Raw genomic sequence first — 26077 nt, forward strand, 5'->3', positions numbered from 1 at the left:
CCATGTACGATCTACAATGCAGCAGTGGTATGCCCAACCTTCAAGCGGCACAGGCAGTGGCCAGATGGCTCCGACCGACGACCCGCAGACGCCATTATAGTACCCCACTACAGGTATTCCAGGCGGGCATCCTTCCACGCAGGCACCGGCAGGTGGCTAGGCAGGAGGCTGATCCCGCCAACCCGAGCGCACGGTCCTGCACACACACAAGCGGCAAGGAGAACGCCGGTCGGCCACAAAGCCCCAACAGCATGCCAGAGCACAGCAAGCCAGACCGGCTAACCACCAAGCGCCGAACAACAGCACAAGAGACAACCAGGCTGCACCAAGCCAGCAACCGCCCTAAATCACTGCACAATCTACCCCCACGGGTGACCACAACTCTAAGGGGATGGAAGCAACCACTTACAGGTCAGCAAGCAGTGACTGGTGTGCCAAGGGGCACCTCATGCACGAGACAATACAGATCTCTCCCTGGAGGACTTATTAGCTGCTTTGATGTAATGCCCAAACAGGGAGTAGGGTGAAAAATCCCCGAGAGGGGAACAGCTCGCCTACCGGATACCGACAACCTGCTATATCAAGGGACGACCCGACAATAATTGACGCTAAAATAACACTAATTACTGTCAAAATGATGTTTTTTCTAAGTGTCCTAAGCGTTCTCCTTTTTCTATTTGTGACAAGAGCCCCGACGCTCATGGACTTCTCTATTGGCCATCACATGTTTTACCGTGATATTCACTCAGCAGTCACTAACTCATGTAAAATGTCCGGCATACGTCTATCAGTTTATGTACCCGTCTTGCATACTTATGATATCACTTTGCCAACTGACCCCTATCGAGCAACCATAGTTTACACGGGCACATAGAGATGGTGTGGGCTGCCTGTATATACCTTTATAATTTTACTCTAAGCTTGGATGTTATTCTAGAGTCTAAAGGCACTAGTCCTATAACCACTGTTCCTATAACCAGCGATGTACAGCCTGTCTGAGTAGTCACTACTAATCAATGCTTAAGCAGATCTATTTCTAGCGAGGTGTTACCTATTTTGCCTGATCCCCACAAGTTTTGTGTTCTAATGTTTTAGCATGTTACCAACCGGATCCTATGATCCATAGCCTGTATTTTAATCCACTGATTGATACTTATAACATTTAACCTAATGTTCAACCACTGTTTCTTTAAACTGTGGGCTTATTGTCTACACACGTGAAATCACCTGTAGGACCTCTAATATTTTGGCAAGTTGCTTACCGGATCTTGTGATCCTTAGCCTGTATTTTCTAACTACTGTTTTAACGACTAAAAAAATTTAAAAATTTATCTATGTGTAATCTGTCGCCTGACTAGCAGGACCTAGCGAGATATTAATCCGGATCCTACGATCCTTAGCTTGTAATTTCAAATTGGAGTTTAACTACGTTACTTTAAAAAAAAAAAAAAAAAAAAAATTAGGCATTGAAAATCTGGAAATGTACTTTAACTTTGTGTATTGTTGTACCGACCCTATAATGTAACTCGCTTTAACGTTTCCTCCGTCTTCTCTTCTGTACCCCATACTATATGCCTTAATAAAAATCAGATTGACAAAAAAAAATATTGTTTTGAAATTGTTTTGTTATTTTATGTTTAATTAAAAATGCCTTAATAAAAATCATTTGAAAAGATTCTTGGGAAAGGTTTATACTGTCACTACCTTTTACCAACCACCCTACTCGCAAAATGTCCAGTTGCTACTGTTAGTGGCTGTTTTCAGACTAGATAACTTCATCAGTAACAACTGGAGGTATCGCCTACAGATACTTAAAGGGACATTATAGTCACCAAAACAACCTTAGCTTAATGAAGCAGTTTGGGTGTATAGATCATGTCTCTGCAGTCTTACAGCACAATTCTCTGTCGTTTAGGAGTTAAATCACTTTTGTTTTTGTTTATGAAGTCCTAGTAACACCTCTCCTAGCTGTAACTAACTGCTTGAAAAAAATGGTTTCATTTTCAATGAGATGTAACTTGTTTTAAAAGTTTTTATCTCCTGCACTCTAAATGTAATTTTAATCACACACTGGAGGCTCCTGGTGGGTCTAGCAAGCTACTAACAGAGCAGGAGATAAGAAATTTTAAATTTAACACAAGTGTGAACATTAGATCTCTCTTTACAGGAAGTATGTAGGGAGACTGTGTAGGTCACATGCAGGGAAGTGTGACTAGGTCTGCATAAACATAGTGATTTAACTCCTAAATTGCAGAGAATTGAGCAGTGAAACTGCAGGGACATGATCTATACACCAAAACGGTTTCATTAAGCTAAAGTTATTTTGGTGTCTATAGTGTCTGTTTAAAGCCAGTCTCAAGTGTAGACTAGAAGTAATGGGAGCAGACAAGAGCAACTTCAAGAGAGAATAAAATGTGTCACTCTTACCAAGCTTTTACTAAGTTGCTTGCATGCACAAAACATAAATACTTGTCTTCGCATTGCATGCTGTTAATAATTTTTAATGCAAAGACTTTTTATATTTTTAATCAATAAGATAAACATCCCATAGTAAAATTATCTCCATTGAAAAGTGTAAACTATGTGCCTGCTCATGGTTCTTTCCAAATTAGATTATTAACAGGGAAGGCTGCCCAGAATGGGTAGTTCTTATTAGACTTCAGCAAAAATGTGTTTCGGACACTTTGTCCCATTCAAATTCCTTTTAATCCACATCCAGACAAAATCGATTTTCTGACATTTACCTGTGGAGTCTTCTTCGCAGAATAAAATTTCACACATAAATCTCGGACAATCGATACATTTGGGAGTAGATTAAAAGGAATATGATTCAGACAAATCGTCCAAAACAAAAAATGTTTGCACAAATCTAGTTCTTATTTTATTTTACAATATTTTAACCTGATTTCTAAATTACTGAGCATAAAAATTTGGAATGGCTGAGAGGTGTCAGTTTTTTCCTATTTGAATAAAAGTATCATAAAGAAGGCTCAGAGCCCAGGGATTCAGTGCAAACAATGGATATTCGGATATTTTTTATTTTTTTTCTCAAATGGTGTATCAGTGTAGAATATTGCATATTCTATGTTTCTATTGATTATTTGTGGATGTCTGGATTGACATAAGTAACAGATGGTATAAGTCACAAGGTTTTCTTGTATGAGAACTCTGGAATGTGAAAATTGGGGGTCTTGTCCTTATATGGCTAGAGTTATACTCTGACGTCAGTATGGGCACATCTATATAATAACTTAAAGGAACACAAGGTCTCTCTCTCTCTCGGCTCTTCTTCCTGTACAACGATGTAACTCTCTCTTCAGAAGTCCAGCAATTAACATCTACTGTTGAACATCCATGATCCTTTGTTGTTTTATTATGTATCAGTAACTAAGAATAAACCGTAAGAAACCGTAAGTCAGCTTGCGTATTAGTACTTTTCATTAATATATACGTATATCAATGTACCGAGCCTTTAGCCCAAGACTATATATATATATATATATATATATATATATATATATATATATATATATATATATATATATAGTAACAAACCACCTCTTTTACCGGTAGGATTTTGTCAGCTGGCAAACCATGCAAAAAACGGTCCATTACTAAGATTTCCACAATGTGGCTAGCTGTATGGATTTCAGGTTGTAACCATTTCCGTGCGAGGTGTATGAGGTCAAACATTTGGGAATGCGCAGCTTTGTCAGAAGAATATGACCATGAGTGGAACCTTTGGGCACGTACTGCAGAGGTTACACCCAGTTGTGCCAAGATTTCAGCTTTCAATTTGCTGTAGTTACTTGCATCCGCTGGCTCTAGGTCATAATATGCCTTCTGCGGCTCTCCACTTAGGAACGGTGCCAGTATGTTTCCCCACTCATCAGCCGGCCATCCCTCCCTCTCAGCAGTGCGTTCAAATGCCAGAAGGTACGCCTCAACATCATCTGATGCAGTCATTTTCTGAAGGTAGTGGCTCGCCCGAATCACCTTTGGCCCCTGGTATCTTCCATCAGGGTCTCCATTTAGCTTTTCAGAGATAGCTTGGATTTCCTGTTGTAGTCCCTGGGTGACATTTTGCTGCTCCTCACGGGCTACTTTAAACATCTCTGCTTGTGTCACAGCAATCTGTTTCACCAAAGACTCAGTGTACTCCATCTGTGTTTTGGCCAGGAGTTTAGCACACTCTGCCTGGGCCAGCACCAGTTGCTGCAGGGCTGCACTGTTTTCTGCAGCTCTCCTGTTGCACAGAGGTGGATTGGATCAGAGCCTTGATAACATCCTTCATGTTGAGCTCATAGGCATGCGCAGCCTATTGCATTAGGGTGTGCACCCTAAAGCACAAACACACGCCGCATGTGTATATATGTATTATATATATATATATATATATATATATATATATATATATATATATATATATATATACACACACACACTGCTGTGTGTGTGTGCTGTATGAGGGTGGTGTGAGGGTGTTGTTAGTGTGTGATGTGTGTGTGAGGGTGCTGGTAGTGTGCTATGTGGGTGAGGGTGTTTGTGTGGGTGCGGTTTGTGTGTGAGGGTGTTTGTTAGGGTCCTGTTACAGTGCTGTGTGTGTGTGAGGGTGCTGTGTGTGTGATGTGTGCGTGTGTCTGATGTGTGCGTGTGTGTGAAGGGTGCCGTTTTTGTGGGTGCTGTGTGTGTGAGGGTGCTGCATGTGTACTGTATGTGTGTGGGTGCTGTTTGTGTGAGGGTGCTGTATGTGTGTGGGTGCTGTATGTGTGTGTGCTGTATGTTTGGAGGGATTGTGGAAGTGGGGGCAGATTAGTAAATATCCCCCCTCCCTTCTTACCTTATGTAGGGAGATCCTTGCTGCCATGTGCCATCCCTGGTGATCCAGTGGAGAGTGAACTCTTGCGAGATCTGAGCGTTGCCGTGGCAATGCTCAGATCTCGTGAGAGGAACCTGGCGGAGCTGCTGTCTAGTGCTCCCCGGGTCCTCTCCTGCCTTCCTCCATGCTGCTGTGGGCTGGTGAGGTAGATCTTTGATCTCCCCGCCAGCCCATGGAGGCTTAGAGCAGAGCCAGCACTCAGAGAGCGACGACTCTGCGTGAGCCGACAGGGGAGATCCGGAGATCTCCAGAGAAGTCCTGGGGAATAAAGTGTGGGAACTCTGCCAAGATTCCCACCCCCCCCCAAAAAATAATGTGTGTGTGTATTTATATATATACACGCGTGCGCACACACACTGACACACATACACAAACACACACACACACACACACACATATATATATATATATTTATATATATACGCGTGCACACACATACTCAGACACACACACATACATTCACAGACACACTCACAGACACACACACACATACATACAATTAAAAAATGTCCACCCAGCCTCCCTACCTGGAGAGCTGGCGTAGACCTGTCCCTGGGGTCCAGTGGGTCGGGCGCCTGTCTCCAGATCAGACGCGGCGAGGGAGCGGTGTCCACTCTGCTGCCTCTCGCCGCGCGGGCTTTCTACAGTAGCTGGGAGCCGGAATATGACGACGTCATATTCCGGCTCCCGGCATCAGCAAACGGCGCGCGGCGTGAGGGAGCAGAGTGGACACCACTCCCTCGCTGCGTCTGATCTGGAGACAGGCGCCCGACGGGGGGGTCCATCACCTCTTGGCCCCCCCCCCCATGACAGGGGAAACACGGGACACGGGGGGAGGAAGGGGGGCATTTGGGGGTGCTGAGTGCCTGCTCAAAAAACAGTGCAGGACTGCAGGACTCAATACATAGGCGTGCAGCGGGGATTAGGGTGTGCCCAGGCACACGCCTATGGTTGAGCTTTAAATGACTTCTACCCTCAGGCTTACGTGGCTGCCCGCATCCACCATATGTAACAAACTACCTATTTTACCGGTAGGATTTTGTCACAGATCTTATGGTAACCACAGCCTTCTAGAGTAATCAAAGTCCAGGACACATCCAGCTCAGTTTTTCTGATTTATTTGGTGCAAAATATACAGGTGCATCAAAATAAAATACCGTATATACTCGAGTATAAGCCGACCCGAATATAAGCCGAGGTCCCTAATTTTACCCCAAAAAACTGGGAAAACTTATTGACTCGAGTATAAGACTAGGGTGGAAAATGCAGCAGCTACTGGTAAATTTCTAAATAAAATTAGATCCTAAAAAAATTATATTAATTTAATATTTATTTACAGTGTGTGTATATAATGAATGCAGTGTGTGTGTGTATGAATGCAGTGTGTATATGAATGCTGTGTGTGTATGCAGTGTGTGTATGAATGATGTGTGTATATAATGAATGGAGTGCAGTGCGTGTATATGAGTGCAGTGTGTGTATGAATGCAGTGTGTGTATAATAAATGCAGTGCAGTGTGTGTATGAGTGCAGTGTGTATGCAGTGTGTATATAATGAGTGCAGTGTGTATATAATGAGTGCAGTGTGTATATAATGAATGCAGTGTGTATGTATGAGTGCAGTGTGTATGTATGAATGCAGTGTGTATATAATGAATGGAGTGCAGTGTGTGCATATGTGCAGTGTGTGTGTATGAGTGCAGTGTGTATGCAGTGTGTATATAATGAATGCAGTGCAGTGTGTGTGTGTGAGTGCAGTGTGTATATAATGAATGCAGTGCATGTGTGTATGAGTGCAGTGTGAATGCAGTGTGTGTATGTGTGTATGTATGAATGCAGTGTGTATGAATGCAGTGTGTGTATATAATGAATGCAGTGCAGTGTGTGTATGAGTGCAGTGTGAATGCAGTGTGTATATAATGAATGCAGTGCATGTGTGTATGAGTGCAGTGTGAATGCAGTGTGTGTATGTGTGTATGTATGAATGCAGTGTGTATGAATGCAGTGTGTATGCAGTGTGTGTATATAATGAATGCAGTGCATGTGTGTATGAGTGCAGTGTGAATGCAGTGTGTGTATGTGTGTATGTATGAATGCAGTGTGTATGAATGCACTGTGTATGAATGCAGTGTGTGTATATAATGAATGCAGTGCAGTGTGTGTATGAATGCAGTGTGTGTGAGTGCAGTGTGTGTGTGTGTGTGTGTGTGTGAGTGCAGAGCATTGGTGGGGGTGGGCATTTTATTAATTATTATTGTAATAATATATATTTAATATATATTTTTTTATGTTGTTATTATTTTTTTTTATTATTATTTTTTTTATTATTATTTTTATTTATTTATTTTTTCGTCCCCCCTCCCTGCTTGTTAGCTGGCCAGGGAGGGGGGCTCTCACTCCCTGGTGGTCCAGTGGATGGGCTGTAGGAGGGGGGCTGTCAGGAAGCTGTAACTTACCTTCACCGCAGCTCCTGTCAGCTCCCTTCTCTCTCCTCCATCCGTGCAGCTCCCAGGTCAGCTTCCTCTGCAACTCTCGCGGCCGCGCGGAGCGTTGCCACGGTAACCCGTGGCAACGCTCTGACCCCGCGGCTCTCGCGAGAGTTGCAGAGGAAGCTGACCTGGGAGCTGCACGGACGGAGGAGAGAGAAGGGAGCTGACAGGAGCTACGGTGAAGGTAAGTTACAGCTTCCTGACAGCCCCCGGTCCATGTCTGTATTATGGCAATGAAAATTGCCATAATACAGACAACTGACTCGAGTATAAGACGAGTGAGTGTTTTTCAGCACAAAAAATGTGCTGAAAAACTCGTCTTATACTCGAGTATATACGGTAAACAAAACAATATTCCTTGCTCTTGTTTGAGCACTTACTAAACACAATAAGCACTAACTGGAATTGGGTGGCTTTCCTACTTACCAATTTACAATAGCAAAATATTGCTGCAATACACACCATTCCTCTGGCTCTTTCTCCCTCACTCTGCAGCAGGCTGATCCCTTCTTTTAAAAGCCTGCCTGCCAATTGACCAGCTACAGGTGAGGATCAGTTAGTTCCCATCTCTGGAACTCCTAAGGTATATACAGATCTGGTCTGGTCTGGTCTGGTCTGGTCTGGCTGTTAGATAGCAACTAGTGCTGTTGGAGCACTGGCACACCCTGCTCTCCAAATGCTCCGCCCCAGGGACCCATACCGTGTTTTGCAGAGCATCAGCAATGTATATTGCAAACGTAACGTCTCTCCCTGGGGCATTAACTGAAAATTCTCTGGCTGCTGTTTAGCAAATCAGGCCTGATATATCTTCCATCAACCACCATTCCGCTTTTTTGCTCACAATATATATATATATATTATATACACAAAATATATATACACAATATATATATATATATATACATACACAAAAGACGTATATATATCAATAAACCAGAAGAAAAGAAAGAAGAAGAAGAATTTATTACAATCAGTTAATTCAACAGGCCTATATTCATGTCACTGCTTTCTGAAACTTCTAGAGCTTTGGTCTAGTTTTCTGCTCCTTGGGGAACCGTCATTTATCTAGAAACTACTACTGAATAAAATAACTGCAAATCATCTAGATCAGGGGACAGCAACCTATGGCACTCGAGGTGTATTTGCACGGAACTCAAGGCCCTATGGGACTTCAGATATCTGCTAGTGCAAAAAGGTGATAAGGGAGAATTTTCAATTTGCTCATTGAGGAACTTAAAGGAAGTGATTTCAGATCACTTCTTTCCAGCACTTGTGAAAGATAATCCGCACTGGAGTAGAGACTCTCAGATCTGTAGTCTCAACTCATGCAAATAATACAAACAGCCCACACACAAACACACACACAGTCCCTACAAACACAACACCACTGACAATCCACATACATGCACACAATACCACAAGCAGCCACACCACCAAACACACCATGTGATATATCATCTACAAACACAATTCCACAAGTTGCCCCAATACAAAGTCTGCATTTATTGGTATCATACACAATACCACAAACTACTCATGAGCATGTACAATATAGCAGGCCACATAGGCTTCCCCTGATCTAGATCATAAATTAAAGGTAATTTCGCTAAGTGAATCCAGGCCAATTCATGTCAATGAAGTGGTCTCGGTGTAGTGGCCCTGTAATTTGAACCCTTGTAAAATATTGTAGTTTTGTAAAAACCTAACCTGGGAGGATTAAACACACCTCATTCAGACAGCCACTGAAGGCACTTCCACTTTACTCCCCAAGTTAAACTATGTCACGAGAAGTTCGACGTCCATGAGGACATTAAACGTCATCAAATACTGAGTTCAATGCATTCCTGTGAGACGCATTTGATCTGAAGTGCATGCCGGTGGCACTTGCTGCGCATGCACATTACGTCCCTAATGCTTCTCTGGAGGAGCACTGGACTGGACACCAAATCGCTAAATAACACCTCCACAATTACGTTGCATGAGGCAGAGAGGGCAGTAGTGCCAATAGAATAGGCGCTGGAAAAAAGGTGAGTTTATTTTTTTTTACTGTAAATAGGAGAAAGAGGAACAATGTTTAATTTCTATTTTCTCTTTGCCGACTGCAAAGGGCAGAGCTTGTAACAATGACTGACAGGGAGCAAAGAGGGAGGCGACCAGTTCCAGGATGGAGAAGTATTGATTTGTACATTTAATTTTATTTTCCCCTTGAACAGGTTTAGACATGTCACAATTCCTAATCAGAAGAGCTTTTCATTATTAAGTAGCTCGATGCTATTCACAACCTTAAGTGCAAACAATTTATGATGAAGTACAGCACCGACTTTGTGACTAATTGCAACTAATTGTATTTGCGTTAAACATAGAATTAATAGTGTATAATTGCATTTCTCCCTTGTTTACATATATTGACATGACAAAAGTGATGCATTACGTAAAAATTCGATTAATATCAATCCAGTACAAATTAGATTCGCTTGAACATGATAAGACACAGGTACCTGGGAGTGACTGAGTAAGAAAGTGTTTAGAAATAGAAATATTACTACATTCATATAATGTAATTTTATGAATCACTCTGCAAATTTGTTTGGCAGATAAGCTTTTAGAAAAGTCAGTTCGATTTACACTATATATTAAAGCGGCACTGTCATGGCCGAATCACGTTCTTTTTTAACCCCCCTCCTGACTCCACTACATCTAATTGACCCCCTAGTCACCCCCAAATGTCCCTAAGATCCCCAGATTACCTATTTTTAATCTTTATTTTCTGCCCCGATCTATATTCAGGGCGCCGCCATCTTTGTGTGGGTAGATGAAGTCCCTGTGGGACACGTCATCTGCCTACACTAGACAGACTGTGAGATTCCCGCACATGCCCAGTGGAACACTTGGACATGCGAACGGGAATTTCATCTATTCATTCATTTGTCAGAAAGCTGAATGAATTAATAGCATTATCAGACGAACAAACAAACACCGAATATCAGTGTTCGTTTGTTCGTTAAGATTATCACAAGGAGGCAGCTCCCTCCTTGTAATATGTAAAGATAGAAGCGACAGGGAGCTGTGCTCCCCGCCACTTCCTAAGCCCCCCAGGTCCCCCCTCACTCTATGGGGGTCTAATAAACAGTGAGCAGCCTGTGGAAAATTCCTGTCATGGTTAGGCCAGTTAGCAGCAGTTAAGTTGGCATTACTACCAAAATTTCAATATCTGATTAGAACCCAGCACATTTACCTGCCCAACTCATACTTGGATAAGCTTTAAAAGCTTTTTACAAAATATAGATTGGGCAATCGCAAGATTCGGGTGGCCACAAAAATACTATGTAGGCCCTAGAAAAAGGCAGTCTAGGATTGCCAGATACTACTCTACTATAAGGCGGCCCTCCTATCTACAGTAATTTTGTCCCACACGTCAGACAGGGCAGCTCAGTGGGTGGAGATAACTTCATCTTTATGGTCGTGCCCTAAAGGGCTCAAATATTTGTACTGGATCTCCCACAATTTACGACGTAAGCTACCTGACATGTCACACACTATATCACTACTACTCAAAACCTGGGATACATCAAAACCTTCTTTGGGTTACACACAAACATGGGCAATGACCACTCCGCTCTATAGCTCACATGCAGCCAATCTCACTTTTGACCACCGACCGTGGCTGAGGGAAGGGTGTGCACAAAATCGCCACTTATACCATCACGACACTCTGCTCCCATTTCCAGACCTCCAAATTAAATACAGTTTGCCCCGCTGCGCAATGTTATCCTATATCCAAATTAAACCCCTGCTGTTAAATGCGAAGGACCATATTTTCCCACCATCTACACTACACCTTTAAAAAAAAACTTCCCTTTAGAACAATGGAAGAAGGCCTTCTTAGCACATAAAGGAAGGTCCAGGTACGTGTCCCACTTAGAGCCCACGCGCAAGATTCAGTATAGGTGGGACATGGTACCGGACCGACGAGCCAGTATTTACTGAATACATTGAACAAATGTTGGAGATGTCACACTGAACAAGGTACAATGAACCACATTTGGTGGATAGCGGCAAATTACTAAATCGCTAGAGCCTGGAAGCAAGCACACCCAACGACCAGGGACGCATTAGCCCGGCAAGTTTTCTTAAATTTAGATTACAAAACAAGGATCAATAAACTTTTCCACCTTGCAAAACATATGGTGAAGGCGCAGACCAAGTGGAAGGAACATCTTCGGTCGAGGTGGTAGAGGGAGATTGGTGAAACAGATGATTCGAAAAAGATGGAGTGGGAAAGGAGACCGGGAAAACACAAATTTTTTTTAAAAGAAATTCATGATAAAACACATAACACCGCTGTTAGAAAACAAAGGAGGTGGAACAGTGCCGAACAACTAAACAAAAAGTTATGGGAGGCTGCACTCCTGAAGATGGGGTATTCCCTCTAAACCCCAAGATAAGTGGAAGAACAAAACAAAGATGCAGGTTGTGCCAATAAATATTAGTAAACCTTTAAGAGCTAAAAAAAAATCACTAAAAGTAAAAAATTAAAGTCCACGGTAAAATCCAAAAATAAATACAGCCCCAAAAAGTGACAATTCATCTTCAGACTTTCGTATGATGCTCTTTGGACAGTTTCTCTTAGTAGCAGCATAAAAAAGAGCAAAAACAGAAGGAACCAATAGTGCAATATCGCAACAGAATATGTGACATACAACACTAAAATCTAAAAATGCCAACTCACATATACTAGAGCTATAACCAGCTCTGGATAAAACAGCATGCAGTGGTTTTATATTTCCATTTGCAGGATATGCCTCAGACGATGATTCACAACAGGGTAGCAGTGAGGTGGACCATATGAAAAAAAATAAAAGTCAATAGTGCTCCCTATACAGGTAAGTATAAACAACAGATGGAAATACACTTACAATAAAATGAGCAGACGAATCTGTATTTCAAAGTAATGGGTATATACACGTGATACTCGAAAAATTAGAATATCGTGCAAAAGTTCATTTATTTCAGTAATGCAATGTAAAAGGGGAAACTAATATATGAGATAGACACATTACATGCAAAGCAAGATAGTTCAAGCCATGATTTGTCATAAGTGCGATGATTATGGCTTACAACTCATGAAAACCTCAAATCCACAATCTCAGTAAATTAGAATATTACATGCAATCAATAAAACAAGGAGTGTACATAGAACAATATCGGACCTCTGAAAAGTATAAGCATGCATATGGACTCAGTACTTGGGTTGGGCCCCTTTTGCAGCAATTACTGCCTCAATGCAGAGTGGCATGGAAGCGATCAGCCTCTGGCATTGCTGAGGTGTTATGGAAGACCAGGATGCTTCAATAGCGGCCTTCAGCTCTTCTGCATTGATCGTTCTCTTGGCAATGCCCCATAGATTCTCTATGGGTTCAGGTCAGGCGAGTTTACTGGCCAATTAAGCACAGTAATCCCACGGTCATTGAACCAGACTTTGGTGGTTTTGGCAGTGTGGGCAGGTGCCAGGTCCTGCTTGAAAATGAAGTCAGCATCCCCATAAAGCTCGTCTGCAGAAGGAAGCATGAAGTGCTCCAACATCTCCTGGTAGACGGCTGCATTGACCCTGGACTTAATGAAGCACAGTGGAGCAACACCAGCAGATGACATGGTTCCCCAAGTCAACACAGACTGTGGAAACTTCACACTGGACTTCAAGCATCTTGCAGTGTGTGCCTCTCCATTCCTCCTCCAGACTCCGGGTCCTTTTTTCCAAATGAGATGCAAAAGTTGCTCTCATCAGAAAAGAGGACTTTGGACCACTGAGTAACAGACCAGGTCTGTTTTTCTTTAGCCCAGGTAAGACGCTTCCGACGTTGTTTGTTGTTCAGGAGCGGCTTGACAAGAGGAATACGGCATCTGAAGCCCATGTCCAGGATCCGTCTGTGTGTGGTGGCTCTTGATGCACTGACTCCAGCCTCAGTCCACTCCTTGTGAAAGTCCCCAACACTTTTGAATGGCCTTTTCCTGACAATCCTCTCCAGGCTGTGGTCATCCCTGCTGCTTGTACACCTTTTTCTTCTACACTTTTCCCTTCCACATAACTTTCTATTAATGTGCTTTGATACAGCACTTTGGGAACATTCAACTTCCTTCGCAATTACCTTTTGGAGCTTTCCCTCCTTATGGAGGGTGTCCATGATGGTTTTCTGCACACTTGTCAGGTCAGCAGTCTTCCCCATGATTGTGATTCCTACTGAACCAGACAGAGACCATTTAAAGGCTCAGAAACCCTTTGCAGGTGTTATGGTTTACTTAGCTGATTAGAGTGGGTCTCTGTAAGCCTAGAATATGGCACCTTTTCACAATATTCTAATTTACGGATATTGTGGATTTGGGGTTTTCATGAGCTGTAAGCCATAATCATCGCACTTATGACAAATCACGGCTTGAACTATCTTGCTCTGCATGTAATGCATCTATCTCATATATTAGTTTCCCCTTTTACGTTGCATTACTGAAATAAATTAACTTTTGCACGATATTCAAATTTTTCGAGTATCACCTGTAAAGTAATCACTCGATCACAAGAAGCTATCCCGCAGGGAACACTTATAAATGGGACTCCAACCATCACCACACAGTAACCGTCATTCACAGCATCTACCACACACCACCCTAACGGTCCCCGGCACAATCTAAAATACCAGATACATCTAACACCATGAACCTGTAAAGGCAAGGAGGAGACTACCTATGGGGGAAAACCAGCTACTGATGAGAAAAGACCTCTTTATAGTATGAGAATGTGTAAACCTGTCTGAGTCGGCCAATTGCATGTGTTACTGTCTTGTTGTTACTACGCTTTGAAACACTGTGCTAAAAAGAAAATATATTAGTCATATTTCTGGTTTCATTGTCACCAAAACTTGTTGTAACCTGTGTATTAATAAAAATTGTCAAATTGTAAAAACAAAAAAAAAGTCTGATGGAATGATCCCTCTCGCTGTGCAGGTTAAAACACCTTCACCATATTGGTACGTTACAAAGTCAAGAATGATAAAGTGTCTGAATTAAGATCCAGTAACCTCTACAGCGAGGACTGTGATAACCCACACCAGACCAAAAAGGGGCTAACTGGGCTGGTTCTAGATGACCACGCAAGTGGGTAATTGGTCACGTCCCCCACCATATTCATGTGAAAAGGCATCAGACACAGATACAGCGAGAACTCAGAACAAATGCAAGGAAATTCCGTCTCAAACGAGAGTATCCATAGTGAAAATAACTTCATGAAGATATGACATCCACAGAGCCTATTATGAGGAGTACAGGACAGAGCTCCATAAATTTGTATCCTGTCGACATTCAGGCCCCACCCCCAAATTTAATAGTTAGCATTTCAAAGTGTCACGGTCACTTTTTGTCACTTGTCCCCTAGGAGGAGCAGATATTGTTAATGGATATAATCCTAAACTGCCATCAATGTGTTCCTTTGTCTGTGGTGCAATAAAGTTGCAGCAGTTGGAGCACTGAAAGACTATACACATGTAGATTGTTCAACCATTATTGTGTGTATTTGCCACAATATGCCGATTGCAACAAGTTATGGGGCCAGAAGATATAATAGAAACCGATGGAGCAGCCTGTGTTTTGACAGAGATGACATTATAGGTGCCAGTACTGAAACAATACTCAAGGATGTAAAATAATCGACTTCGAACTAAGATGAACCAAAGGATATACATATAAAAGATTCTGGAGAAGTTTAGTATGACCGATTGTAAACCCAAATCAACAAGTTGAACAAGTAAACTATCACACACTTGCCAGAACCAACAAAGAAACATATGGTCACAGCTAAACATGTTAAGTGATACTTCAAACATACCACTAAAACAAGCAGGTCAAACTCATAGGCTAGCACGGGCCACATAAACAAGGTTTAAGTTTATGGGGGCCGCAAAAAAAAAAAAACTTAAATTTTCATAGAAACGTAGGTTTGTTTTGAAAAGTACAGTATTTAAAAAAAATAAAAAAACCCATTTACCCGCCCCCCATACCAAATCCCAGCACTCCCTCTACTAAATCCCTGCACCCCCTCTACTAAACTCCAGCCCTTGTTTAACAAAAAACAATATTAGCCAACAGGCAAACTCCACTCACATTGCCACTGCCAGTATGCAACTCCGGAGTCCAACCTCTGGTATACCCCCAATGGCGCCGTCCGCATCCTGTGCCAAACTGATCCTCCTGCTACTCTTTGAAAAATTGTGAAGGAGGAGCACATTGACGTCACGTCAGAATGTGATGTGGCCTTGCGTGCCTCCGTGCACCTCCAGGACCTCCACTGTCAAACCACGGCCATCGCAACACTGACCAACACACACACTCTCTGACAGACATACGCACACTAGGTGCTAGTGCAATAAGAAGAGATTATTTAAAGTTGTCTTTAAAGTATGAAGGTTTGCTTATATGTGATATTTTTGTTCTCTTTTGGATTGTAATTGTATAAATATATGGAGTATGTTCATTGTTTAGGTAATCTGCCCTTATCTAATTTTGAGTCTCCGTTTGGATACATATGGTAATGAAGGCTTAAAATGTAGCCAATTGAGAAAGACTTTTGTCTGACCTTTTAAGTGGAATACACCCACTCTTAAGGAATGTATAAGAGACTGGAACTGTTGAGAAGGCGGATCTGAGGAAGCTGATGTAATTTAGTGAAACGCGTCATCACGCCTTCTGAAGTCATCACGTACACCGGCCACTAAGCTCCACCTCCCGGAAATCTGTGAGTGAAGAATACCCGAATCCTGAGCCCTTCATCCAGCCGGCAGTAAGACTAAGAAACAAGGGAAACTCTGAAGGAGAGGTTTTGAATACTTTCGAGGGGAGCTGAATGCTTGTGATTTTTAATCATTTCAATAAAGGATTTCAAGCGTATTCACAGTCTCCAGACATTGCATGCTTATCCATATAGCCATCATAGTTAAAGCAGACTCATTTGTTCTACATTTGAGTATTTTTCCCCCCTTACTTTATTCCTTTTTGTCTTACATTATTACCCTATGTATGTTTTTTTCTGTTCCCTTAATTTGCTATACCTTTCGAAGATTGCTGATCAATACAATTGCTGATCGTATATGGTATATGTTGTACAGTGGCGTACACATGACCCATGGGACCCCGGTACAAAAATTGATCCGTGGGTCCTCCGCGCTTACTCTACGTTCAGTGTCTTCTCAAATCACAGTGAGAAGACACTGAACGTCCATAGGAAAGCATTGGGTAATGCTTTCTTATCTTATGGGCAGTTTGAATGCCCACGCATGCGGCGCCGGAGAAAGGTAAGTGCTGAAGACACACACACTATCACGAACAGACGCATACACACTAGCTAACAGACAAACACATTTACTGACAGAGACACACTCAGTGACATACATACACACTCACAAACACACACTCACTAACAGACATCAAACAGACACACTCAGTAACAGACACACACTCACTAACACTCACTAGCAGACACATACACTAACACACGCACTAACCCACACACACACACTAACCCACAATTTAATCCCCCCAGCCTCCTTACCTTTGGGAGAGCTGAGGGGATTCCCTGGGGTCCAGTGGTGCCAAGTTTCTATGGAACTGCAGTGTTTAACATTGCAGCACTAAGTGCAATAGGGACACAGCACCCAGACCCCTTCAATAAGCTGAAGTGGTCTGGGTGCCTATAGTGTCCCATTAAATGACAGCAAAAAAAGATGATGATAGCTTTCCTTTAATATTTTGTAATTAACTAACTGTAGCACCCGGTTTATATTTTATAATTATTGAGATCACCTTTTGGAAGTATATGACCGGTATTTTTTTTATTTATTTTTAGAGGATTATGTTTGCTAATCCATCCACACACATTATTTGCCCGTAGCTCATTTCTCTCCGCACTATACAAACCAATTAAGCTTTTTACTCCATTAAGACTAAAACAATCCCTGCAACAAGAATCCAAACCCTCATCGTGTTCTGTCACTGAAATTTACCTCCTGTGGATATAGTTTGCAGTAAAAAGCACTAATTCCTTCCCTCACAGCCACCTTACTCCTAAGTAATGTGGATTGTTTAACAGGCGGCAAAAGTCTTTCTGTCTATGACCTTTAACTGTCCTTTTTCAGTATATAATGAAACTTGCTTACTCATCATGATTATTTCAGGAGGAAAAAAACTAAACTTGTTATTGCCTAGGGTGTCCTGTCTTTAAAGACTGATAGTGAAGTATATGAACTTTCCCTGTGCTTTCCGTGCTATGAAACTGCTTTTATCATTTACTTTTTTCTTCATTTCTCTCTGGTCCTCAACCCTGACTGTCCATTTTCTCTAATGTTACATAAAACAGTTCTTTTGTCCTTAGGTCACAATCACAACACTTTTCGGAGGTTAGTCAGAGTTGAGAGCGTGAAATCAAATTTGGAATGTACAGAGATGAGCAGCACCAACACCGGACAAAGAAACAAACCTATCCTTTCTTCATCAATACAAAAAGGTAAAACTCTGCTGAAGTTTGAAGGTTTTACACAAACTCATCTTTCTGGATACATGCCGTTTTCCAACCTAATCTCTGAAAACGGAGGAACCAGTTTGGTTTTCTCATTGCTGCTACTACTGAGGTACTACTTTTGCCAAGAAATTGGTAGAGGAAACATTGATAGGCTATCGTCCTGTTGACTCTCTGCCAAAGCAAGTCACCCTCTGCATGTTGCATAGAGGGATTGTTAGCGACTAAGGCTGATGTCTGAAGGTGCACTGCATCTTAAAAGAAGACTCCAAGCACCATAACCAATTCACTGTAGTAATTATTGATTCAAGTGTGCCGTGACAGCTCCGATCACCAATGAGCTGGCCATGGCCCTGAAACTCCATATAGGAATTTATGGCTCAATCTAGAAAACTTCAGGTTAAAAATCAAACCGCCAGTCTACTTACATTGTAGGGGAACCAGTGGTTTATGGTGAGTGAGAGTCTCTTCAAATATGAATCGTGATTTATCTTCATACTAGTTTAAATAGTTTAGTGCCTTTTAAAAGAGGAACTGTCACATCCTTAATTTTAGTACAATCTGATAGCTTACTAAAAGTTAGCAATAGGTTGTACTAAATTTATTTAAATTGCATGACAGTCTATAGCTTCATGCAGTGAAAAGCTTTTACACATTTTGTCGGCATAAACCGTCATGCATTAGGGGTACCAGCAGGGTTAAAATCCTGCTGGTACCAAGGAGCCCAAGGCATCTTTGGATGTCTGAGGATCCCATCTGTTAATTAGGTTCACAATCAGTGGCCCAAACTGACAGATGATAGAAGTGCTGAACAAAGTTCTTACAGCCACAGCAATTCTGAGTCTGCCACAAGCTTAAAACAGGGAGCCCCAGGTATCTTTCGATACCCGAGGGTCGCCTCTGACATCTAGAGGTACCACTAAATGAGGATGGAGCTATATGCAGCACTCAAAATGAAAATAATTTAAATGAAAAGTGTAAAAATGCTCTTCGATAAAAAGTTTGTGAGCCTGTGGGCTGTACCTTCTACAAATGTATACTTGTATAGCAGTTTTGCATTCTGTGACTACTATAAAAGTTGTAATCTCAGCATGACAAGTTTTGCAAAGTTATAGTTTTAAATCGTAATTCACTCCTTGCAGTATTTGTTTTAGAACTTCAAAAACATTATTGCAATCCTAGACATATTGGGCATTTTAACAATCAGGACTAATTAGTGAATCTAATGCGAGTTAGTTTTCTTTAGTTGCACATGAGTACATATTATTAGATGCAAAACTGAGGGAAAATATTGTGTTTTACCCATTTTGTAATATTTTATTCATATTTACTATTGTGTTATCTATACATATAGGTTATTAAAAGAAAGCCATATTTCACCTTTAAAAAAGTATATATAGCATGTATGGCGCAGACACCACTCCTGAAGGAAATGCTGAGTGGTATACAGTATTTTACTGCTAGATGCCCTAGCATGCTATAGGCAACATGGAGTGGCAACATCACCGCAAAACAGATGTTCAATAGAGGTAAGTTTGTTTTTCACCCTAGCAAATTCTGAAATAACATTTTCCAGTGTGAAAGAATATAGAACTTAGAGATCAGTGACAGTTCCGTTTGAGACTAGTGTGAGATCGGTGACCATTCCGTTTTTTAAGGTTAGTTTCAGATCAGTGAAATTCTGTTGTATGGCTAGTTTCAGATCAGTGACAGTTCTGTTTTGAGATAAGTAACAGTTCTGTTTTAAGGCTAGTTTGAGATCACAATATTTTCGATACCTTACAAATTTTCACTGCAACTCCTTTCGAGCATACTTAATACACAGTTTGTAAGTTTGTAAAATGTCAAAGTCTGTGCATTACTCGTATCTGCCACTTGATGTGCTCTTGTCTTCTCTGCTTCATGTGGTCTTTGATGTGATGTATATTTTCCACTCTCTTATTTAGCTGACTCTACCAAACATGTCTTCCCCTTTGAGAATCTGACTACATGTATTGCAATGGTTAGTATTCGTGCTTGTTTCTGGCATCATTGTTTCTGGCATCATTTTGTTAAAAAGGCTACTTTTAGCTGGTATCACTCCAAACCTCAGGGTAACCGTAATAGCAACTCCTAGCTTCAGATAACGTGTTTGGACTACTGTGGACAACACCGCATCCAGCTGGCCTGACGTGCAATGTTTTGGTATTCCTAGCTTCATACAACAGCTTTGGTTACATTATCAAGTGTAACAAATAGAATTAAATGTAGAAATACACTTTATTTTTTATCCTACAACTAAGTCCTTTAATTTTTAAAAGCATAAAGTCAAGATGAGAACTAAACAATGGCTTTATGTACAAAACTTGTCACGTTCGCTTTCAGATTTGCTCTTCTTATAAATGAAAGTGTTACTCCACTGTTTAGACATGGTGTCTTTTCTGTAGTGTGCCAAAATGATAAATCTAGTCTATATATCTCTATGAGCCTAATTTACCCTTCCTTGTTTGGCAGCCTGTGGCTACCCTGTACATACAAGGCCGGTGAAATAGCTCAGTGTTCTAACCCTTGTGTCGCAGGTTCAAATCCCGGCAGGGTTGACTCAGCCCTTCATCCTTCCAAGATAGATAAAAATGAGTACCATTAAATTGGGTGATAGTAACAACCCCTGGATGTTGGGCTAAGGTAACATCCCCAGGACGTACTTGGAAACCAGAGTAATCTGAATGTACCTTTCCTGGTTAAATACTTTGTTATTATTATATCGATTAAGGCTTTTTATTGTACTTACGGTATTTACATTTTTGCGGTTAAAGTAATCTGTAACTCATATTATTCAATAAAGGTTGCTTTTATATCCACTACCTTCCCCTTACTGAAGTGCCTTAGAACACTTCAGGTTGATGTAGAATTATTAAAAGCCTGTATTGAACCTGTATTGAATTTTTGTACTAACTCCATTTTAACCCACATTACCTGACAGATACTCCATTTTGTCCACATTACATGACAGAATTTCCCAACAGCATTTAGAATAATGAACAGAGACTGTATTTTCTATAAAGACATGACTAACCCCGGAATTGCTGAATCTCCTGTAATTTGCAACATAGTATAATCTGAAGGCCATGAGAACACTGTACTAATGAAATGTTCTATTCATAAAAGAACCTTGCACCTGATCACAAGACTGACATCACTAACTACGTAAAATGACGCCCAAGCCCCCTTTCCACCGAGTAAACCTCATGCTGGGAAAGATGGCGCCTGAGCCTTCTGTCCACACCCGTGTCCAGAACAATACCACCTCTCGGTGGGAGGACACCTAGCTAACCACTTAGTTTTTGAGCCAATTAATCATATTGATGGGTGGACGTGGACATTGACACAGACACTTAACAATTAAACCAATTAATGATGTTTATTTACTGATATCTTGATAATCAATGATGATGCAAAACCCCCCTTATAAAGGGCCTGCGAGCCCGCTCTTTCCTCAGATGCCAATAAATTTCCTCGAAGTTATTTTAACCTGAACTCCGTGTGTCAGTCTGAATTACTTCTGCGTATACGCAATATAATCATCTCAAATTTGGACAGGAACAGATAGACATTTAAACATCTTTGTTTATTTCTAAATTATACTATAACAAGGTTATGGTTCAATAAGTGGTCAAAATGATAAATGTTTTTTTTTCCCCCTCTTTTGGATATTTTTCTCCTTTTGTCCCTCATATTCATATTCCCAGAGTAAAGAGGAGTATTTGCGTTTGAAGATTATTATTTTTTTACACATTAAATAAAATAAATAACGTTTAACATGTCTACCTGTCTCAGAAAACCTGTCACATTAACTCTGGCAGAAACATTTTGCAGAAAGAAACAGCATACTTTTACACCTTTTTTTTACTATGGAAACAACAAATTTGTGAACCAAAAAAAAAGAAATAAAAATCAGGAGGTGGAAAGTAAAATGATAAAAAAAAATGTTCAATAACGAAGAATATTTTGGAGCTAATAGGCACAAACAGAAAAAGTGCCATAAGAATTCATAAAAATGCGATTATTATTATTTTATTTTTTTTATTCAAGACCTTTCTATTTTTTTTTTAACATTCTCGTCATGTAAATGTAGGCCTGGACTGTACCCAGACTGAACTGGGTTGTGATATTAGCTGCTAAATATTTAAATAGGGATTTAACAGAAAACAGAGAATTAAAAAAAAGTTTAGTGCAAGTTACAGGTAATTTTCATTGTTTTACTAAATAGGGTGGTTTTCTAAGTGACAGTTCCACTTTAACCCCTTAAGGACACATGACATGTGGGACATGTCATGATTCCCTTTTATTCCAGAAGTTTGGTCCTTAAGGGATTAAAGAGAGGGCGGACAAGGTAATTAAAAAAAAAAAAAAAAAAAAAAGAATTAAAATTAAACAGCTTTTTAGGTATCGTAACGTTGATGTTAACATATTGACTGTAAATTCTATTTGCCACTGAGCCCTTAATTCAATTGCTACATGTTAGAGCTTTGCAAGCACCATTCAACTCACACTTAATGGTTTACGCTTACGTTTTCCCTCTTTAAATTGTATTTGCATTGGTTTTGACAAAGCAAAAAATAGATTAACAAAAAAAACAACACAAAATGAGTAATACATTTTATCGATGCTAAAATCAATTTCTAAGTGTTTGAAGCTGTAGGGTTGTAGTTGGAATCATATAAGTAATGAGAATAATAAAATGGTGGTTTTTTTTTAGCAGTTTAGGTAGGTACAGTAAATAAATAACATCTTTATAACAATAATAAATGAACGAATAACATATCTACAGTCGCAGAGAACGGAAAGCAAAAGCCCTGTGACAGAGGTGTCACTATTAATAACGGACATTTGTTTTTTTTGTAAACCACTAAAACTCAATAAACCTGCAAAGGTCACATATCTCTAGAGTACTGCATTGTTTACCAGATCATCGATTTAAAGTTCGAAAAATACGTTCCATGCCAAGGCCGCACTAAGGATCAGCACCTCAGGCTTCGCAGTTGCAGTACATTTTGATTTGTGGGTTCAAGTTAAATATTGCTGCTATCTTAAGCATTAAGTGCTGTGGGAGGTTGGAGCATATTCTATGTATAGAGGACCCCTACTGTTCCAATCTGGAAACAAAATGTAAAAAAAAAATAAAAAAAATAAAAAAAACTTTTTCAAAGAATTACATATCTGTAAAATCCTCACATTAGTTTAAAATAAAAAGTCCATTGGCAAATAGATTAGCAGAAACTGCAATATCTGTATTAAGGAATATCGCAAAGAAAAAAATAGATTTACAATTCCGTGACAAAGGATAGGCAATGGGGTCTAGGAAACGGCATTAACAATGCAGAGCTTAGGCTCTGCTTAAATTACTTCTACATACACATATACAAGTAAAAATTAATGTATACATACAGCTTAATGTAGTGAATGTGCAATAGCCTCCCAATGCTTTCCAATGGGAAAGCATTGGATTGGCTGAGATAATCAAGTTTGATGATGTCAGCCATTGACGCAGGGCCAGCTGCAGAGAGACCGGCGTGGCGTGGGAGAAAGGGTGAGTGTAAACACCTTATTTCTCCACATACGGGGTGTCTGGCAGCTTTTTTTAACAATGTAGTGTAATTTGTGTTCCTGAAACTATAGAGTTCCTTTAAAGCCTAGTCAATTCTTCTACGGAAAATGCCAGGAACACTGCAATTTTATTATTTAAATTATTTTATCAAGGCAAAATTGGTGCTATTGTGGGTGCTAATTTTTGAAAGATATTCTTTGTTGGTTTCCATGGTGATTGCTTCTATTTAAGAATGTAGCTTCAGAATTGCACCTGTTTTCCCATTACTTCAACGAAGTCTGTTAAAATTCGACAATATATCTGCCTTCCCGCCATCTCCCTGCCACCTGTTGAATTATTGAGCAGACACTGCGTTCTGCAATTGCATTTTTATACAACATTAAATAACCGCTTTTAAGATCTTTACAGTTTTATTTTTGGTTTTTCTTACCTGTTGTCTCCCCAAAAATAATCCAACTCTCCATTTCAAGCCCACCAACAGCCTGCTGTGCATCTGCTCAGGTGAGCTACTGTCTCACTCATATTCACCGAGACACCTGTGCGCTAGCAGGGTTGTTTTCAAATCCTGAGCTTCACCTTGGTGTAAACCACTTACCTAAGAAGAGTGGAGTTATTTCTTCATTAGTGACATCGTTCATTTCAGCTCCGACTTGCAATAGAAGTTGCGTGCAGCTCACACTACCAGACTTGGCAGCGAGATGCAACGCGGTTTCACCTTCGAAAGTCTTGGATTTGATATATGAGCTGGAGGGAGCTTCAGAAAACAAAAAAAAGTATTTGCTTTTACTAATGTGCAAATGGGAAAGGCATCAGCCATAGCAAATAAAAGGAGAAACATCGCAATATATAATATGGTGTTAGAAATTCATATTTAAAAAAAAAATAAAAAAAAAAATCTTATTTTCACACTACAAGTATCCCAGAAGGTACATGTGTGACCAGGCGTGCTTAATGCCATTCATCTTTATACTGTGCTGGAAAAACAAATCAGAGGAAAATAATAAAGGTTAGGTTAAAGGGTCTGTTATGGGGGGTCTATTCTAGTGATCCCTTGATCTATTGCTGACCAGCACACTCAAACCTTTTGAGGGGACACAGCCGAACAGAGAGACATTCGGCAAACCGGGAAGAAAATGACTCACACAGACACTTTGTCGGATGCTTATCAGGATCTTCAAATTTACTGAAAGTTCACATAGTATTTTATACCTTTTTGACAAAAGGTAAGTCAGTCATTGTTTGTTACATTAGCTGTACATCCATAGGCAGATGTTCAAGCAGTGAAAAGAAAGACAATACCTTAACTTTACAGGTAGTATGGTACTGGCTGGGTAGACTGTGTGTCTTTTGGATTTATTGACTATCTTCCCAGATCTGAATTGACCCCCATAACAGGGACGCTTCAAGCAATCTAAAAACCTATGCTGCGTGCTTATCCTATCATCCAATAAGGTCCTCAGTCTCAGTCTCCATAAACAATGTGGGTTATAACTGCAGTGATTTGCAAACCTTGCTTAATTATATGCTGATCTGCACTACAGAAGCTCTACTTTCTTCACTGCCAAGATTATTCACTAAGGTGTGAATTGTCGAGAATTGAATGTGAATTTTAAGTCCAAAATAATCAAACTGGAAAAGGTCAGTTAAAGGATTTTGGCCTGAAATGTGAATTCTCCCCAATTATTGCACCATTGAACCATTGCACCAATAATAAGCAATAAAAAAAAGTTATTGCAATAAACATCAATCTGCAGTTCTTTAACATTTCTTTTACCTGAATTAATTAGCAGCTGTAAGCAACGGCTGGAGTTAGAAGATGCTGCTTCATGAATTGGCATCCATCCTCTATTATCAGACACATCTACGCTATACCCTTTTTTAATTAGTTTCTTCAAGGATTTTATATCACCTCTTCTAGCAGCATGTCCGACGGAGGAACATCTATCAGTATATGCCTCGGAAAAATCCATTTCCACCTGTGCATAAGACAGAAGTTCAATAATAGAAATGTTAAGAAAGAAATGCCAGTGAACTTTTTTTCTCAGAAAAATGTGTAAAGGGAAATATTTGTGAAAATATGCAAGGGTTGAATACACGAAAAGTTATAATATTGAAATAATGAACCACTAAACTGTAATATTGAATGTATCATTTGCACTAACCGTGAATTGGTAAGTAGTCCAATGCACAATCTTTTTTTTTTTTTAAACGCACCTCATCACCACCAGTTAATTACTGCCTTCTCCCTTACGCTCTCTTTTTTTGTAGTCTAGTGGTGGGAGAGAACACTCAATGTAAAAGCCCACCAACTGAAAAGCAGCAGAGAGAATCACTGGCAGGCCAGGCCGCAGGAAAGCAGATTAACAGCTCCAACATGACACAAGACAGCAAGGGCGAGAGAGATTAAAGGGACACTATAGGCACCAACAAACCTTTAACTTACAGGGATACTACAGTCAGCTTATTGCAGTTGTTCTGGTGTCTTTACCATGTCCCTGCGGTCTTTTTGTTGTAAACACTGCCTTTTCAGAAATGGCAGGTGTGGCAGAAATTACTCTGCCACATGTT

The 26077-nt window shown here is 40.4% G+C and overlaps 1 protein-coding gene across 3 annotated transcripts in view; it reads right to left on the reverse strand.

The window, feature by feature from the left end:
- The window catches only part of ASB3 (ankyrin repeat and SOCS box containing 3), a 130753-nt gene that overhangs the window by 83788 nt on the left and 20888 nt on the right, over window positions 1–26077 (reverse strand). For all 3 annotated transcript variants that reach the window (XM_063443965.1, XM_063443967.1, XM_063443966.1), the window contains exons 2-3: window positions 25284–25485; window positions 24105–24263 (exon numbers count right to left, since the gene is read on the reverse strand). In XM_063443965.1, coding sequence (XP_063300035.1) covers window positions 24105–24263; window positions 25284–25485 — 361 coding nt within the window. The remainder of the gene's footprint in view (window positions 1–24104; window positions 24264–25283; window positions 25486–26077) is intronic.

The sequence above is a fragment of the Pelobates fuscus genome, chromosome 2 (genome assembly GCF_036172605.1).
Source record: "Pelobates fuscus isolate aPelFus1 chromosome 2, aPelFus1.pri, whole genome shotgun sequence".
In the NCBI taxonomy this organism is placed as follows: Eukaryota; Metazoa; Chordata; class Amphibia; order Anura; family Pelobatidae; genus Pelobates; species Pelobates fuscus.